At 34.8% G+C, this 17,792-nt stretch overlaps 1 protein-coding gene across 1 annotated transcript; it reads left to right on the top strand.

The window, feature by feature from the left end:
• The first annotated feature begins 597 nt into the window (after positions 1-597).
• Positions 598-1,434, top strand: LOC150095940 (galactoside 2-alpha-L-fucosyltransferase Sec1-like). The gene has a single exon (XM_090409569.1). The coding sequence runs from the start codon at positions 598-600 to the stop codon at positions 1,432-1,434; it is 837 nt and encodes a 278-aa protein (XP_090265695.1).
• The last annotated feature ends 16,358 nt before the right edge of the window (positions 1,435-17,792 follow it).

The following is a 17,792-nucleotide window of genomic DNA, read 5'->3' as shown; positions in this document are numbered from 1 at the left end:
AGATCCACTGTTATATTTATGCCGGCTTTTTATCGATTATGACCGTGATTTTTGTAACCTTTCACTGTCTCTAGCTAAAGGACTACTGTTCGCTGTATATCTTATAATTATTGGACTCTGAATACCCAGAATGCTGTTCATGAACATCCCAGAAGAGAGACAGTTTCTATGATACTAGCTCCGACTATCATACTGATTTATGATCACACTGAATTTCACACACATTCGATTCCTGAGTATCTGCCTACCGGCTTTATGTAGCCTAGAACATACACACAACACTTCCTCTGAAGAAGTGGCCGGTTCTATGGACATTTGGTTAGACCTAATAAATAATGTATGTGTTTATGTGTGGAGGTGAGCTTCCTTGGTATACAGAGAAATTTGCAACCTCGAAAACTATTATTAATTTAGCTAGCTAAACACGAAAATGTATAGCTTATTATAGAATATAATTATGATTAATTTATCTGCCATAACATATTCGTTGATCTCCAATTAATTATCTCTTTTTTTTTTCCTCCCCAATTTTTAGCATTTTTTCGTGACGAGGATGCACTTACCATTCGTTGCCACATAGGCCGTTTGGGAAATCAAATGGGTCGCTATGCCACTCTTTTTGGCCTCAGTAAACTGAACAACAGAAAACCTTATGCTCAGAGATGTAATATGGATTACTTAAGACCTTATTTCAACTTAAGTGCAAGTGCTATTTATAATTTAGACGAGAGTCAAAGAAAACCTTACCGAATCGACGCGGTGTTTAGGGATGAGGACCATCACATACCACGAAATGCTAACATTCTCACAGGTTATGCATATCCAGTGTCGTACGAATTTTTTCATCGCTACAGAAAAGAGCTTCTATCGGAATTTACTTTTAGGAAGGAGATTACAAATCACGCTCAAAAAATTCTTCGAAACTTGAAACAAAATCATAACACAACAACCTTCGTTGGTATTCATTATAGAGGTAGTGATTACTATTTTTGGTTACAAAAATTTCGTGGTAAATCAACAAATCACGAATATTTTCTTAAGGCCACGAACTATTTCCGAAAAAAATATCCCGATGCCGTATTTGTTGGCGTCAGTGATGACAGGGCAACGTTAAAGAAGCTAGTGCGCGGTTTGGATGTTATAATTCCCCCATATCCTCCTGCACCAGGCTACGATATGGCTCTATTAGTGAACTGTAATCACACCATCATGACTTATGGGACTTTCGGGTTTTGGTCTGCATACCTGTGTGGAGGTGAAGTAACTTATTTTGATGATTATTTGGAATCGGACAGCGCATTTCTTCGGAGACTTCCTAATGACAAGTTTTATCTTCCTCGTTGGGTGGGTATAAAAACACAAAGAAATATAAAAAAAGAAAGGATAAATACAACGAAAAATGTAGATAGAATTGGAACTACCGGTATGGCATAAATTGTATATTGTCCATAGACAGCGCAAAGTTTTTTGTTTTTTTTTTTTGCTTGCTCGGTCATGATCTTACAGCTCTTATTTCAATATAGATGAACGTCATGGACAATTTCAAAGGTACTATTCTCACTATGATGATATTGATTCAAGCAATTGTTCGCCTACTGTTTCAGAGAGCTAAGTAGAAGGTGAGCCCAATCGCTCATTGAAGATCATATTCTTTTGTATTGTCTTGTGTCCAGTTCATGTCGATTTAACTCTTGGAATTGACAAGCAGCGTCCAGTAGACTACTTCTATCCAGTGAAATGGTGGATCGATGTTATTTAACTAAGAATTGGAGTAAAAGCAAGTTGAATTTAGGCCTATAATAAGAGCAGTTTTTGATGTATTATTGCAGTACTTAATGAAAAAGTATGTTAATAAAAAAATGAAAGAGTGGTAAAATTCTTAGTGATCTCCATTGCCTTGTTATTGGTCTTTTATTGTTAGAACCCTAATTTAAGAACCATTTTCAAGAAATTTATATTTATAGAATATTTATAGAATCTTGATTATACATTTATATTTATCCATATCAACACAAATAATTATTACCATGCAAATTCACAGACCAATTACTTACGTTAAAATAATACCATTTATTACAAAACTATAATAAAAACGAATCCGCGTTCATATTTTGATAGCAATTAATTAGGATTGGTCATATAACCATTAGAAATTCTGAAATGAAATCTTAAATAGAAAAATATTTAAAGAAAAAAATGGTGTTTTTAGAAAAAATATATTCTTGAAGGTATTCTAAAAATATCGATTACTTTTAGTAAAATATGCCATCCAATTATAAATTTACTATAAAGTTTTTATAAAAATAATCTATAATAATTAATATTTTATGGCTTATAATTAATAAAATGAAAAATAACATCATCTTCATAAAGCAAACAACTAAGTTTGATATCTGGTTCGAGATCACGTTCTTTCATAATATGATTCACATAGAAGATGAACAAGAGTGGCGATAGTGTTCCGCCGAATCTTACACCAAACCACCCCGAACTTCTAACTTCCTTTTTTATAACTTAGGTACAGACTGTATTGTTCGGTATGATGTTCCATTTACTCAATATAATTACTGCGTTTTGAAAAGCGTTTTTCTTTTCACGCACCATGTCGTATGCAAAACTTAATTTATAATTAAAATACATAAAAATAAACCTGATTTGAAAAATAGACCTTTATTGAGGTCTTATTCGTAATGATACATTAAAGACAAAAGAGTATATTTTATTAATGTTTTTAAGATTTGAAAGACTCACCATTTACACAAATTTACATAGCCATGTAAACTACGTTTCCTCCAAACTTATTGGTTTGTACGCTTTTTCCCTTTCCAAAATTCATCTATAATATTCCTATTAAACCCCTTTAATATTTTCACAAAAATATCTTTCTGATAAAAGCATTAATTAAACGAATTTTTAAATTAATAATAAAAATTAATAAAATCAATTTAAAATTAAATTAATATTAAAATACGATGGTAAGTCAGAGAATATCTGGAAATGTCTTGTTGGTTTTTTTCTCGATTCGTTTCATGCTGTGTACGTAGTCATAAACAGAATGCCTCGTTGTTGTTTCCGTGATTTATTTGACCTTTACTAATTGGTCGTTGTGCTGAATTATCCGCGTGAATCTGATCATTGTACTGAACTAACAAATTGAAGGTCAAATAGATGAAAATTATAATCGAAGACTAATAGAACATCATGGCGATAACAAAGTGCATACAAGAAACACACACTTCAAATTGGAATTAATAGTTTTTAACTGAAGTGTTTTATGATCTTATACGAGATGAGATTTTTCTGCAATATTCCAAAATCCTGTTTGATATTTTCTAGTTGCTGAAGGAATAATTGCATCTAGGATTGAGGAGTATAAATGGATCAAAGATGTGTGGATATTTAAAGAAGGTTCAAATAATATTTTACGAATGAATTTCTCAGACTCTGATGATATGTAACTTCTGCGATGGAAGTTTACGGTAGTTTAAAGACGGTCTTCATCTATAAATCAGATAATCCAACTAAATTTAGAGAAGGAATCGCTCCGTGAAAGGTACCTAGGAAATTAAAAATTTTGTAGAGAAAACAAAATAGCTTCATTTTATAAATCAGTCACTTATTCTAATTTATCCCAGTGAAATAGGACAGAAAAACTGAAATGCTTGTATTTATTTATCCTTTTTGTCCTGATTTCACTGCAATACTTACTAGTGATCCGATGCAGCAAAATAGACAAAACGCAGTACTGTAAAATGATAAAATGTCATTACATATCTTGCTACTGATTAATTTACAAAAAAACTCTTTTAATAAGCACTTTCGGAATATTTTTCATATTGAAGAATGTACCATGTATAATATGAATGTCGCTCATGATTTAAATAAAAGTGGTTTGTCCAAGGATTCAATAATTCAGAAGTGTCATGCCACAAAAAAGTACAAAGTTGATCTTCAGAGATCAAAAATTATTATCCAGGGAGTCAGGAACTCCTCGAGGGAGACCATACTATTAGCACCAGCTGTCATACCTGGTCTTGATTTCATTTACAGTGCTTGCACTCGCAACATCCAATGGCAATCCATTCCAATCGGGCACCACTCTATGAGAGAACAATCTAGTCCTCACCATCGCGTTCTTTCCTCACACTTCATAAAATGAAAACTTCGATCAACTGAAATTCTTTATAAGTCTTTTGCATCCTTTTACTAGTATCTGCATCCTACAAATTCACAATTTGTCTTCATAATATGTATTCCACAATCCGGTTATCATTTCTGACCCACTCCTTTGCACTTTCTCCACTATATCACAATCAGCCGAAACCAGAAGACCAGACCTGCGCACAATAGTCCAAGTGAGGTCTTATCACGACCTTTTAAAGAGACAAAATGACTTCTTTATCTTTTCACGTCAAGGTCGTTTCAGCATTGCTATTATTCTCTGCGTCGTAATTACAATTTTTGCTGTAGGACCCTTGAACTTCAGCTTCCTGTATGCTAAAACTCCATGATCCCTAGCCTCATTAGTTTCTTCAAACATAATCCCACCAATATAATAAGACATTGGATATCTAATCACACCAAATTGCGTGTCTTTACATTTATTAACATTGAACTAACATCCATTTTTCCATGCCCCCAATTCCAGCCTTTTCAAATCATTCTGCAAGTACTGCATATTATCAGCACACCTGATTATCCTACCTATCTCTGCATCATCAACAAATAGCCATATGCCATCTGTCAAGTCCTTCCCAATGTCATTAATGTAAAGATTGAATAACAATGGTCCAAGGACTGATCCTTGAGACACACCATTGGTTACCTTGAATGTTGTATATTCACATTCTCCCATATACCGCTTTTTGATATGTCAGTCAGTCACCCTCTTATCCAAGCTAATATTTTATAATCCAGTCCATATTCTCCAATTTATGCAACAGTCTAACAGTCTACCATGCTATATTCTGTCAAAAGCCTTAGCAAAATCCAAAAGTCTCTCTCTCTCTCTCTCTCTCTCATAAGTTTATGATTTTATTTATAACATAGTCTCTTTTTATGTATTCTAAGAAAGTATTATCTATCATCTTAACCTTTCGATTCCACCCTTTTCGTAGTTTGCCATTTGACGAAATTTATTTAACTAACCTAATACTTTACCTGGTCTCATGTTACAACTCAAAGCTATGTCTGTGATTAAATTCTGCTATGATAAGTGTGTGTGTGTGTGTGTGTGTGTGTGTGTGTGTGTGTGTGTGTGTGTGTGTGTGTGTGTGTGTGTGTGTGTGTGTGTGTGTGTGTGTGTGTGTGTGTGTGTGTGTGTGTGTGTGTGTGTGTGTGTGTGTGTGTGTGTGTGTGTGTGCGCGCGCGCGTGCGCGTTTTATGTCATGCATTGTAAATGCAGAGATGTTTTCCATATTAACAGTCATATAAGTTAAGTGTTTTGGCAATACGTAAGCATATCTCTGATTTGGTGGACATAAAAATCCTATTTCCTTAACTACAGTGAGTATAGAAGGGTTCTGGAATCCCTTGTACCTCTCAAAAGCAGTTGTAAATGGGCGAATGTGTTGGAAGCTGCGTTATGTGTGATATATCTCTTATATATCAATGCTCACTTTCTCCGGAATTACTTTATCAATTCACTTATAAAAGGTCACGCAAAAGACCCACCTAATGTTCCTACAAAACGCTTAAGTGAAGTTAAATCAGGACTCCGAGTTAGAAATGCATGCCTCAAAAGATAAGAGAAATATGGAAAAGATTGACATCAACTGGGTATATATTAGTCGAAGTAATTTATTTGATACTAAGTAAAAAATATCGACAGGTTTCGCCAACTTAGCTGTTTGGCTTCTTCAGGGTGAATTAAATAGATACAAAACAACTTAAACACTACATCTCCTAAAACTGTTCATGAAGCGATGTACCGAATACGATTGTAATTTTTACAAATACAGAACGCGTACATCACACATGGAGCGTGTATGAAATCAACTGTTGTTATGTAGGAACGTTCTGTAATTAGCAGCGAGATTTAACTCAGGCGTGTTTAAAGATCTTCCAAATATCGGTCAGAATTAATCCTTGGTTTCTGTTGAGGTTGTGTTTAGAACGGGTTATGGCTTCTTTTATGATTCGGGAGCGGAAATCTTCCTCTAAATAGGGCATGGAGTTTTTGTCCCATTCTATGGTATGGTTTGTCCTGGAGAAATGGAGTGCTAACCCCGAATTGTCTTCTCTGTTGTTTACATCTCCAACGTGTTCTGTGGTTTGGAAATCAGACGCTAGAAGTCTGATTTCCAAACTTCTAGAGGTCTGACCAATATAGTTTAAGCCACACGAACAGGGGATGTTATAGACACAGGCTGTTATATACCCAGTTGATGTCAATCTTTTCCGTAGTTCAACACATGGTCGAAAATAACGTAAAATGATTATAGGTAAACGAAATATTTAATAATATATAAACATGTTTAGAGTATTAAGTAATACTTCTTTTGATAGAATCTCTAGAGTTTCTTAAAACCTGTGCTTCACGCCCAATCCTAATTGAATGCCACCTTTAACACTCCGATGAAGTGTTAATAACAACTTTTGTGCAGTATATCTTCTCTCCAGCGCTATTCTAGAACACATCTTCTTACTTATGAGAGTTTGCAGAAATTCAGGCAGTTACCCTAGGTATCTCCAAGATTTTTGATCAAATTAGGTACAAAAATTTTCTCTGTAAGCTACTTTACCCCTCTGAAATTCTCTATTTTCTATTTCTAAACTCTCCCGTAAAATGACAGCATCCCAAATAATTGAGGTCACTGAGTTTGAATTACTTAATTTGTATTGAGATAAAATGAAACTTTTACCTCCTCCTCCCCAGTCGTTTCTGTACCAGATGTCAATATAAATCATACTCAGTCTAAATACGCATTGCAGAACTCATATAACAAAAACAAAACGAACATTCCCCCATCGAAGTCCTCCTGGAGCTCAAATTCATAGCTGCAATTTTTTTTACCTATGTTAAAGAACTTATTATTCTTTTTAGGTATTCTTTTATTTCTAGTTTCTTTTTTCTTTTTTTATTCCGATAACATACTATCGGACATTCCATTTGGATTGCAGTGAAAGAAGAAACTCTCTAGTACTTAAAATATTAGCCAAAAAAGGCACATTAGGACTTATAATACTCACAATCGAAGAGATTCACTGACTTCCAAGTAAAAAAAAAAAAAGTTTCCTATAAATATTTCATTGATGAGTTCCGCATTCTATCCTTCCCTGAGTTGCGCTTTGTTGTCCCAGTCAGAGCTAAGTAAAAGCACCAGACGTGGAGTTCAGTAGGTCATGTAAATGAGAGTAACTGTGATCATATTCAAAATCGGGCAATTGCATTTTTTCTGGAAGGAAAATCAGTCAGTTGATGGACTGAAAACAAAGCACAAGATTTGAGGTTTCCTGTATAGAACAAAGTACACACTCAAGTAATGTACTGTGAACCATGTTGCTTGCTTGATACGTGCTAATAAATCCTTTTCACTACTTGGTTAAAAGCATCAAAGGCGTCACCTGATGTATCGGCACTTAGATTCAAGTAACTATCTGCATTATCGACTTTTTGATTCTAAATAATAATCATGCCTCAAAACCTGTGTCTGATTCAGCCAAGAGATAAGCTCATGTTCCATCTTCTATTGAATACACATTATTAGGAGCTATAATACACTGGCGTCACACAGCCATAGTTATTTTGTACCTAATAATCAATAAATAAAATAAAAGCAATGCCTAGCGCATAACTTATGCGTAATTCAGATCTGTATTTAAAGTGAGCATTCTGCGATTAATTCTAAATCCAACAAAGTGTTGAAAATACAAAACAAAAATATGATTAAATATTTCTCATCATTGTAATATAATGAATATTTTAACAGTAAACTAGAGGATCTGACTCATTTTTGCAAGAAGACTATCAAGTATACATTGTGGATAACGCGGACCAATGGGACACTTTATTAGGACTTGGAACTTCCGGAAAGTCCAATCTCTATTAGGCCTATTTCCTTTAGAGACTAAAGCGACACAGAGGATTTATTATATATTAAATGTTTCATTTTGAACTAAATAACGTTATCTCAGTTGAAGGTCTATGACACGCTAAGTATAATTTTTATTGTTATTCGAGGCTAAAATTATAAAAATATAAAAATTCTGAAGGAGATGATCCCGCTCCCAAGAAATCGCAAAAGTTGGAGCTTCATTTGGTGATGGAATGAGTCCTTGACTCTTCATCCCTTTATCTGATTTCTTGACTGACGATGAGAGGTTTAGTGGGTATTTTACCCGCTCTTTGTGAACATTTTATGATGTATCAACTTTCACTTGCGATGATGAAGCATTTCGGTTTTCTATGTTTGAAGCGATCTGAGGGTTTGTAGTCAACTGTCTGTCGAATCAGCTGATTTGGGTGATTATCTGCTATCCTGAAGAATTTTTCTGCAATGCCGATCATGTGGGCCTTGATATCTGGAAGGTTGGCTTCGTGGTGTATAATTGCAGGTTTCTGATGAACCAAGGGGCATTAAACGCCATTTGTAGGCATTTGTTCTGGATCGTTTGTAATCTTCTGGATGTTTCTTTTGGTCGCGTGTCCCCAAGCGTGTCCCCTGGTGAAGCGCAAGTTAGTTGAGGTCTTATCACTGATTTGTAGAGGAGAATTTTGTTGTTCATGTTTAGGAAGCTGTTCCTATTGAAGAGTGGATATAGCTGAGCTGGTCTGATTGGCTTTAGTGGAGACACTTTTTATGTGTGTCTTCAAGTTTAAGCTTTTATCAAGCTGAACTCCTAGATATTTGGTAGAGTTGTGCCAAGAAATGATTTTTCCAAACATTTGATTAAGATACACCATTTGCTGTACCAATTCTCTAATTCATTGATTGCTATCGTTGTAGGGGGATCTGACTATGATAATCCCTTCATCGGCATAGAGAGCGGTGATGGATGGGGACAACTTGGAAAGGTCTCCTATGTATATGGAGAAGAGTAAAGGAGATAGCAGAGAGCCTTGAGGGACTCTTCTTTCAGTGTATCCGATTCCGTTGATCTTTATTCTAAATTTCCTGTTGTTCAGATATGACTTGATCAATAGAACTCATCAAGTGTTCTATTGTCATGTGTTCGATAACTCTGTATATTTGGAGAGTTGTGGAATTCTGTTTCCTAAAGCCGAATTACTCGTCTTGTATGACGTGGTTATTTTCTTCTTCCTCTTGAATCTGTGTAAGAGTACGTTCGGGCTATCTTGCCTACACATGATAGTAGACTAATGGGTCGATAATTCTGTGGAAATTGTGTATTTTTTCGTGGTTCTGGAATTAGAAAGACAGAGAAATCACAAAAGTTATCAGTGCAGAAATCATATGTTACATGTATACAAGTTGCTAAGAGGTGTATTAAAATTATAATTAAAAACTCTTATAATTTTAATACGCCTTTAGAAAAATGCTTTTAGATAGTTCTTTCATTTTATTAAACTGTATATTATACTTGACAAAATATTTTATTCTGTTTTAATAAAGTATCCAAGCATAAGTGTGAAGTGTAAGATTTAAATCAAGAATATAATGTCGTCAAATATAATATACAAAATATTATCACTTAAAGAGAGAGAAATATTACATGTACGAAGTATTAATGACATAATTTTTAACCTTGAATTAATTATGAATTTTTTTATTCATTTTTAGATTTCTTAAATGATGATGATGCCCTAACCATTCATGCAACTTGGGACTCATGGAAAATCAAATGGGAACTTATTCAATTCTCTACGGTCTTAGCAGGTTGAATAACAGAAAGCCTTACATCCAAAAGTGCAATACCCTTTGGTTAAATGATTGTTTTCGCTTAAATGCACCTGAAATTGGTGATATCGATTATTATCTCTATGTAGAATTAAAAAGCACTTAAGAAATAAAATCACTGTTGAGACAAATACGTTCCCCATAATGTTAATATGCTAAGTGGATATAAATATCCAATATCTTACACGTTCTTTGACCATGTGCGAAAAGAAATTGTGAAAGAATTTACTTTCCACAAGCACATAGTCCGGTATGTTCAAGGAGTCCAGGTAAAAGAAAGCAAAACTGCAGCAACATTTGTGGGCGTTCACTATAGAGGTAACGATTTCTTCTATTGCTTATAACAGTCATGGTAAACAAGTGAGTAGATAATATTACCTTAAAGCTAAGGATTCTTTCCGTCAAAAGTATCCCGATGTCATATTTGTTGGAGTAAGTGACCATAGGCCATATTTTAAAGAATTAGTGCAGGGTTTAAATGTTGTGATTGCTCTGCCTCTTCCGACACCTGGTTATGACATGGCATTGTCAGTCAACTGCAATCACACTATTACGAGCTACGGAACATTTGGTTTTCGGTCTAGGTACTTGTGTGGAGGTGAAGAGACCTATTTTGGCGAATATTTAAATCAAGATAGCAGATATCTTCAAGTTCCTTATGACATTATTTTTCTTATTTTATATGACAACCTTAGCTTCCTAACTAGGTAGGTATCAATTTAACAGAAGGCATATATTTTAAAGTATTTGTCAGTCCTCAAGAGAGAGCGAACTACATTCCCAGTAGTATGGCTTATCTAAACATGACTGAAGCTGGAAATTTATAGACAGTGAAACCATTAAGGAGAATAAGAATTGTTATTTAATCATTGTTTTGTTGATTTAATTTAATTCTGTTTTTGATTTAATTATCCGCAAAAAAAAAATCCGCTAACGCCTTTTTATTTCCGTATAGGGAGTAGGTGATGCCGTTTAGCCCTATGTAACTTTTGGAGACTGATTGGGCAGTTCAATCTCCACTGGAACAGATGAGCAACTCTTCTCCATTTTTCTCTGTCTATCGCCTCTGTCATTCTTAAACCAGTCCATTCCACGATGTCATTGAACCACACTCTAGTTGGTCTTCCACGTCTTCTCTTCCCCTCAACTTTCCTTTGTAATATAGTTCTTGTCAGGTGTCCCGAAGAACCTCTCAGAAGATATCCTGCAAATCTGGTCTTTCTTTGCATAATATTCTTTAGCAGTGTTCTTTCCATCCCAACTCATCTTAAAACTTCTTGATTTGATATTCTTTCTATATAGCTAATTTTTTCCATCTTTCTATAACATCACATTTTCAAAGCATTAATTCTTTCCATATCTCTCTTTCTGAGTTAAAGCAACAAACGGTTGCTTTAACTATTCCAATTCTAAGGCCTATTTTAGTGTTCTTGTTTATTAAAATTATCTTCATTTCCATAAATGCCGATTTAGCTTTGCCTATTCTATTTCTAATGTCCAACTCTGAAGTTCTTTTCTCTGAGATCCAGCTACCTAAATATTGAAATCTTTCCTCCACATCTTATTTTTACATTATCTCCTATTTTTCTACCCATTATCATTATCTTGGTCTTTTTTGTGTTAATCCTTAGTCCGTACTCTTTACAAGAGTTTTCAGTTCTGAATAATTTATTGTAACCCATTTTCACTTTCTACCATCACCACTACATCATCCGCATATCTTAAGTTATTAATGATTCTTCCGTTTATTTTTATTCCTTCTTCTACATCTTCAAGTGCTTCTCTAAAATTTGTTCCCTATAAAAGTTAAACAATAATGGTGATAACGTGCATCCTTGTCTGACTCCTCTCTCCACCGGGAATTCTCCTGTTTCCTCTCCATTTACAAATACTGACGCTATTTCTGACCAGTATAATCTCTTTAAAATTTCCAAGTCATAAGAGTCAATATCAGTATTTTATAGAATGTCAAAAAGCATTTCATGTTTCACTGTATCAAATGTCTTTTCAAAATCTAGAAATCCCAAAAACAATTTTCCGCCATGGTTTATGTTTTCTCCCCAATAATTCTTAGACAAGTTATACCCTCTCTAGTTCCTCTGTTGGTTCTGAATCCAAACTGTTCCTCATTCATTTCTTTTTTCTATTTTATTCCTAATTCTTTCTAAAATTATTTTCACCAGAATTTTTGCTGTGTGAGTTATAAGACTTATCGTTCTAAATTTGTTACAGTCTACAACTCCCGTCTTTTTTGGAATGGGGATAAAAAATGATCTAAATTCCTCTGGTAATTCTTGTCCTTCATAAATTCGGTTAATAATTATTAACGGAATTTATGAAGGACAAGAATTTCCACGACTTAGTTATGAAAAAATTAAAGCCGGTGTATTTGATGGACGCAAATTAGAACTTTAATGGGAGACCCAAATTTCATCAACTCTATGAACGAAATTGAGAAAGAGGCCTGGACTTCATTTACGATGGTTGCGAATAATTTTCTTGGAAACAAAAAAGCATGCAATTACAAAGATCTAGTGGAAACAATGCTTGAAAATTTCCAGCGCCTAGGTTGCAACATGAGCATAAAGCTTCATTTCCTATACAGTCATCTTAATAGATTTCCCGAGAATTTAGGTGCTGTAAGCGATGAACAAGGCGAAAGATTTCATCAAGACTTAAAAACTATGGAAGATCGGTACCAAGGAAGATGGGATTCTCATATGATGACCAACTACTGTTGGAGTATTCAAAGGGATTGCCAAAACAGAACACACAGCAGAAATTGCTACAAACAAACATTTATTCCCTGAAACTCATGTGTAAATAAAATTGTTATTTTTTTATAAATATTCTTGTAATTTTTAATGAATATTGTTAAGTAGTTATGTATATGGTGGCCGGGATAAGAATAGCACCTCTGTAGTCCATGCATGTCGCACGATGCGACTAAAATGGGTACCTAGGGAGAGTAATGGATGGCAATGACGTTTTCACTGAGGCTCTGCTATTTCTGTTACTCTCTTGCCATGATCAGAGCTTAAAGAGCCTGTGTAGCTCAGTGGATGTGGCGTTTGCATACCACGGCGCTTGGCCGCACGAAGGAAGACTTGGTTTCGAGTCTAGTCGGCGACTAGAGGAAATTTTTCTAAGCCTTTTTTCGACCGGTTCCCGAGTTAGTCGATCTCTGGCATGGAAAAGCGGGTTTTTCCTCCCGGAAACTCGGGTTTTTCGCCCCGTAAACTCAAGAAAATCGACCGTAGAACCCACATTATTTCAGACATTAAATATATTGTGTTAGGGGTAGGGACCACGAGATGGCGGCACATTTGAGCCGTCTCTCTTCACTGTGTACCGCTTAATTAGTGATAGCCTTGGGCCATCTATCTCTGATTGGTACCAGTGGAGATTGAACTGCCCACTCAGTCTCCAAAAGTTAGATAGCGCTAAATGGCCTCGCCTACTCCCCGTATACGGAAATAAAAAATGCGTTAGATGATATTTTTAAGTAGTTATGTATCTAATTATCGGCCTCTCGCATTCAAAGCGCCAGCACGTACCGTTGCAGGTTCTTACGCATTTATTCGTTTACTAACAAGCGAGAGCGGTGAGCACTCCGATTCTGATCTGCGCACCGCTTTGAATAATAGGCTATATCTTCGGGAATTTTTCGAATTTCTTGATAAAAAGTTAGGAACAGATTTTTAAACGTACATACTTTCAGAAAATATTAACAAAATTGATTTTTTGATCCTCTAAATAGTACTGCCTCCTTAAAAATATCAAAAACTTACAAATTAGCAAAAGGAAAATGCCATAGAGGAAAATCCAGATGTGATTTAGAAAAATGGGTTTGATATTTGAAATCAGCGCACCCAAATTAGTAAAAAACAAGTCTCATATAAAAGTCAGCAAAAATTGTGCTGGACTGTGTAATTTTCATAACACTTCCATACCTTTTTCACCTATATTCCTTATAAGTTCTATCTGTATACCATCTATTCCAGGCGATTTTCCTTCTTTCATCTTTTGAATTGCTAGACTCAATTCCTCCCTCATGATGCACAGTCTCTGCCCACTATGTTCTTTCCTTTGATTTTCTCCTCTTTTTCTGTCTTCATAAAGTTTACTTACATATTCTTCCATCTCTGTAATATCTTCTCTTTTTCTATCAGAATTTCACCTCTTTCATTCATGATTGCTCCAGTCCTTAGTATCTTTCTCCTTCCTGTCATCATATTAATGTTTTTATAAACACGTTTTATGTCCTTTCTTTCTGCCTTTGCTGTTGTATCTTTACTTATTTCATCTAACCACTCTTCCTTTTTCCTTCTTATCTCTCTTTGTATCTCCCTACTCAAGTCTTTATACTGCTTATTTTTCTCCTCTGTTTTACTATTAACTAACTTTCTTCTTTGTGTTATTTTCCTCAAAATATTTTCCGTCATCCATGGTTTCTTTCTTTTCTCTCTTTCCTCTTCTTTTTTGACCAAATGCAATTCTGTAGCAGTAATTATGCTTTCCTTCAGAATCTTCCATTTTTCACTTGCATCATCACTTTCTTGTATATTTCTCTCGTTCATTTCTTCCTCTACTTTCTTTAAGAATTCATTCGCCATACTTGGTATCTTCAGCCGCTCCATGTTCCATGATTTGTTCCATTTCCCTGTAGTTACCTTTTTTAGATTAATCCTTATCTTAGTTGACAACAATATGTGATCTGTATCACAGTCTGCTCCTGGATATGTTGTCACATATTTTATAATGTTTCTATATCATTTGTTTATCAAAATATAATCTATCTGATTTCTTCTACTATTTATATCCTCCCCTGGGGCTTTCCATGTGTACAATCTTCTTGGAGGTTTCTTAAACCAAGTGTTCATAATTGCTAAATCATGCTTTCTACAGAAATCCAACAACATATCTCCTCTTTCATTTCTTAATCCCAATCCAAATATCCCAACAATATCTTCCTCCCTTCCTCTTCCGATTTTTGCATTCATATCCCCTTGTATTATAATTATATCTTTTGTTTCTTTACATTTCAAGCCCTGTTCTATATCGCCATAAACTCTCTCTACCTTCTCATCCTCATAATCACAAGTAGGTAAATATATCTGGATAAGTAGAATATTTCTTGGTTTTGCTTTCAACTTTACCACTAAAACTCTGTCTGAGATTTGCCAGTAGCCTCCCACACATCCTGCCACTCGTTTATTCAATATTATTCCAACACCTGCTTGATGTTGCTCTTCCCCTCCTGAGTAAATTATTCTTATTCCATCCTCTGTTCTAAAATCTCCTTTTCCTTTCCATCTCATCTCAGCCATTCCCAGAACATCTATTTTCAATCTTAGCATCTCCATCTTTACAATCTCCAATCTTCCAGTTTGATGTAAGGTATTCACATTCCAAGATCCAATGCGAAAATTACTTTTAGCCCCTTTTCCACATGAATACTTTCCATCTTCCACTTCTCCACCTCCCGCAGGCTTAATAAAGAAGATTCATATGACTGCCAGGCAATCTGGTCCATATTGTATGCTCCATAGTCCATGCTCCCTGGTAGCCAATTGCGCAGTTCCGGACCCAGGGGACCCATCCTGAGCTGTGCATCGCTCGTCATTTTGATCTTTACTGCTCATCCAAACTAGGGAAAAAGTAGAAGCATAGTGGTTTCCCGTTGCCTTCTATGCATGAAGAAATGAAAATAGTAGAAACATTGAAAGAATTACCCCTAGCCCTCGATTACTCTAATAACATTGGGGGAAAGGACCAAGAAAGAAGAAAAGGATAGAAAGAAATAAGAGTAGGGACCATCCTATAGATAATATAACAGATGTATATTACATGAAATAAGGTATGGTCCAGCATCAGGTACCTCGGGTTCGCCACTCTCGTACTCACTAAAGTGAGCCCACATACGTTGAAAATTTTCAAATCATACCCAAAACACAATATTGCTTTCAAAAAAATAAAGAAACGGAAACACTCCTGGAAGATTTCACAGACCTAATAAACGCTGCATTGGATAAAAACAGAATAACATTAGTCTGTATTCATTGACCTAACAAAAGCATTTGACACACTAACACACAAAACCTTGTTAACGAAACTATCGGAATTGGAGGTCGTCTACTCCAGTGATTTAAAGCATACACGAAAAACAGAAAGCACACCACACGTATAGGATCAGTGTACAGCAAAGAGGTACATGTAACCTGTGGAGTACCGGAAGGAGCTGTCCTCTCTGCCATTATATTTAACACATATACACACACACACACACGACATAAGCCACCTTCTCCTAAAAAGTAAAATCTTCCAGTACGCAGACGACCATAACATCCATTCACAACGCAAATATCGCTTACACAAATATTCAACACGACATCAATCAAATCACTAACTGGTTAACCGAAAAGGCATATATATAAACCCTGGAAAAACAAAGCTAATGATATTCAAAAACCCCCAAACCCTGCCCATAGAAACTAAACATCTCACTATCCGACATTCATCCTCCTATACACAAAGCGCAGAACCTAAAATCACAACCATCACACAGGTGAAAACAACACGTTATCTCAGACTTCACTTCGATGTTGATCAAAGTTGGAATAGCCATACAAACTACCTACATACCAAGCTTAGGATAATAGCAAGCAATGTCTTTTAATCTATACAGATTAAAAGACATTGCCCCAACCCACATAAAAATACTAATCTGTAAAGCATTATGTGAAAACATTTTAAGATATGCAATCACATCATACGCATTCTGCGCAGACTACAGACTTAACAGGCTACAATGGTTGCAAGATAAAATGATAAAACTGATATTCTGGGAACAACCCACACTTATGCAGGAAGCACAGACAAAACACAAAATATTTAAGGTGAAACACTTATGCCACTAAACAGTCATGTCAAACCATTTCTACAGCCCAACCTATAGAATAACCAGAACAACACATCAAATATCAATTAAAAGACCACAGTCAACAAACTACATAACATATAAGTACAACAATCACCACGGCAATGCAACCCGAAACTTCTACGTACCTGACATGATAAACAAACTGCCGTTCGACAACAGAAATCTAGGAACATACAGAGAGCTGAAACAGGCGCTATGTAAATATTATAGCGAGAATGAAAATTAGAGCAATTCCTGTTTCTCTCTTCCCCCCACGGACGGACACGCACGTATGCACGCACACACACACACACACACACACACACACCATCACTACAAGAACACAAAGAAACAAATAATCCAATCCTATTTGCAAAAAAAAAAAAAAAAAAAAAAGTTAAACTGTACTAGCAGTTGAAGTCTTCCAAGCACGTACCAACAAACAGTAAAATCAACACCTGGCTTGCGACCAGTATAGAAACATAACCATGAAACCACCGCCATCTATCATCTATTATCTTCCTCAGATAAACTCTGCTAAGCTTCGCGGAAGAAATCAGAAATGCCTCCCAAAGAAAGAATATAATACATTATACAGAAAAAAATATATATATATTATTTAAAAATATTATTAACTTGAAAGTATCTGTTATTCACAATTGTACTGTGTTATAAATATTATATATATATATATATATATAATATTTATATATTATATATTATATTTATATATATTTATTATATTATATTAATATATATTAATATATTATATTTATATTATATATATATATGTATATATATATATATATAATAGTATCTGTTATATATATATAATCAAGTATCTGTTATTCACAATTGTAATGCATTATAAATATTATATATATATATATATATATACACGTGTATATATAATTATTACTGTATCTATGTATGTAATTTATCTGAGCCATAATAAAAAATAATAATAAATTATTATTATTATTATTATTATTAAAACTTTATTAAAATTT

This window comes from Typopeltis vanoorti, chromosome 19 (genome assembly GCF_054136105.1).
Source record: "Typopeltis vanoorti isolate ZY-2024b chromosome 19, IOZ_Tvanoo_1.0, whole genome shotgun sequence".
NCBI classification, from domain to species: domain Eukaryota; kingdom Metazoa; phylum Arthropoda; class Arachnida; order Uropygi; family Thelyphonidae; genus Typopeltis; species Typopeltis vanoorti.
Note: the sequence above shows the minus strand (reverse complement) of the source record. Positions and strands in the feature narration are given on the sequence as shown.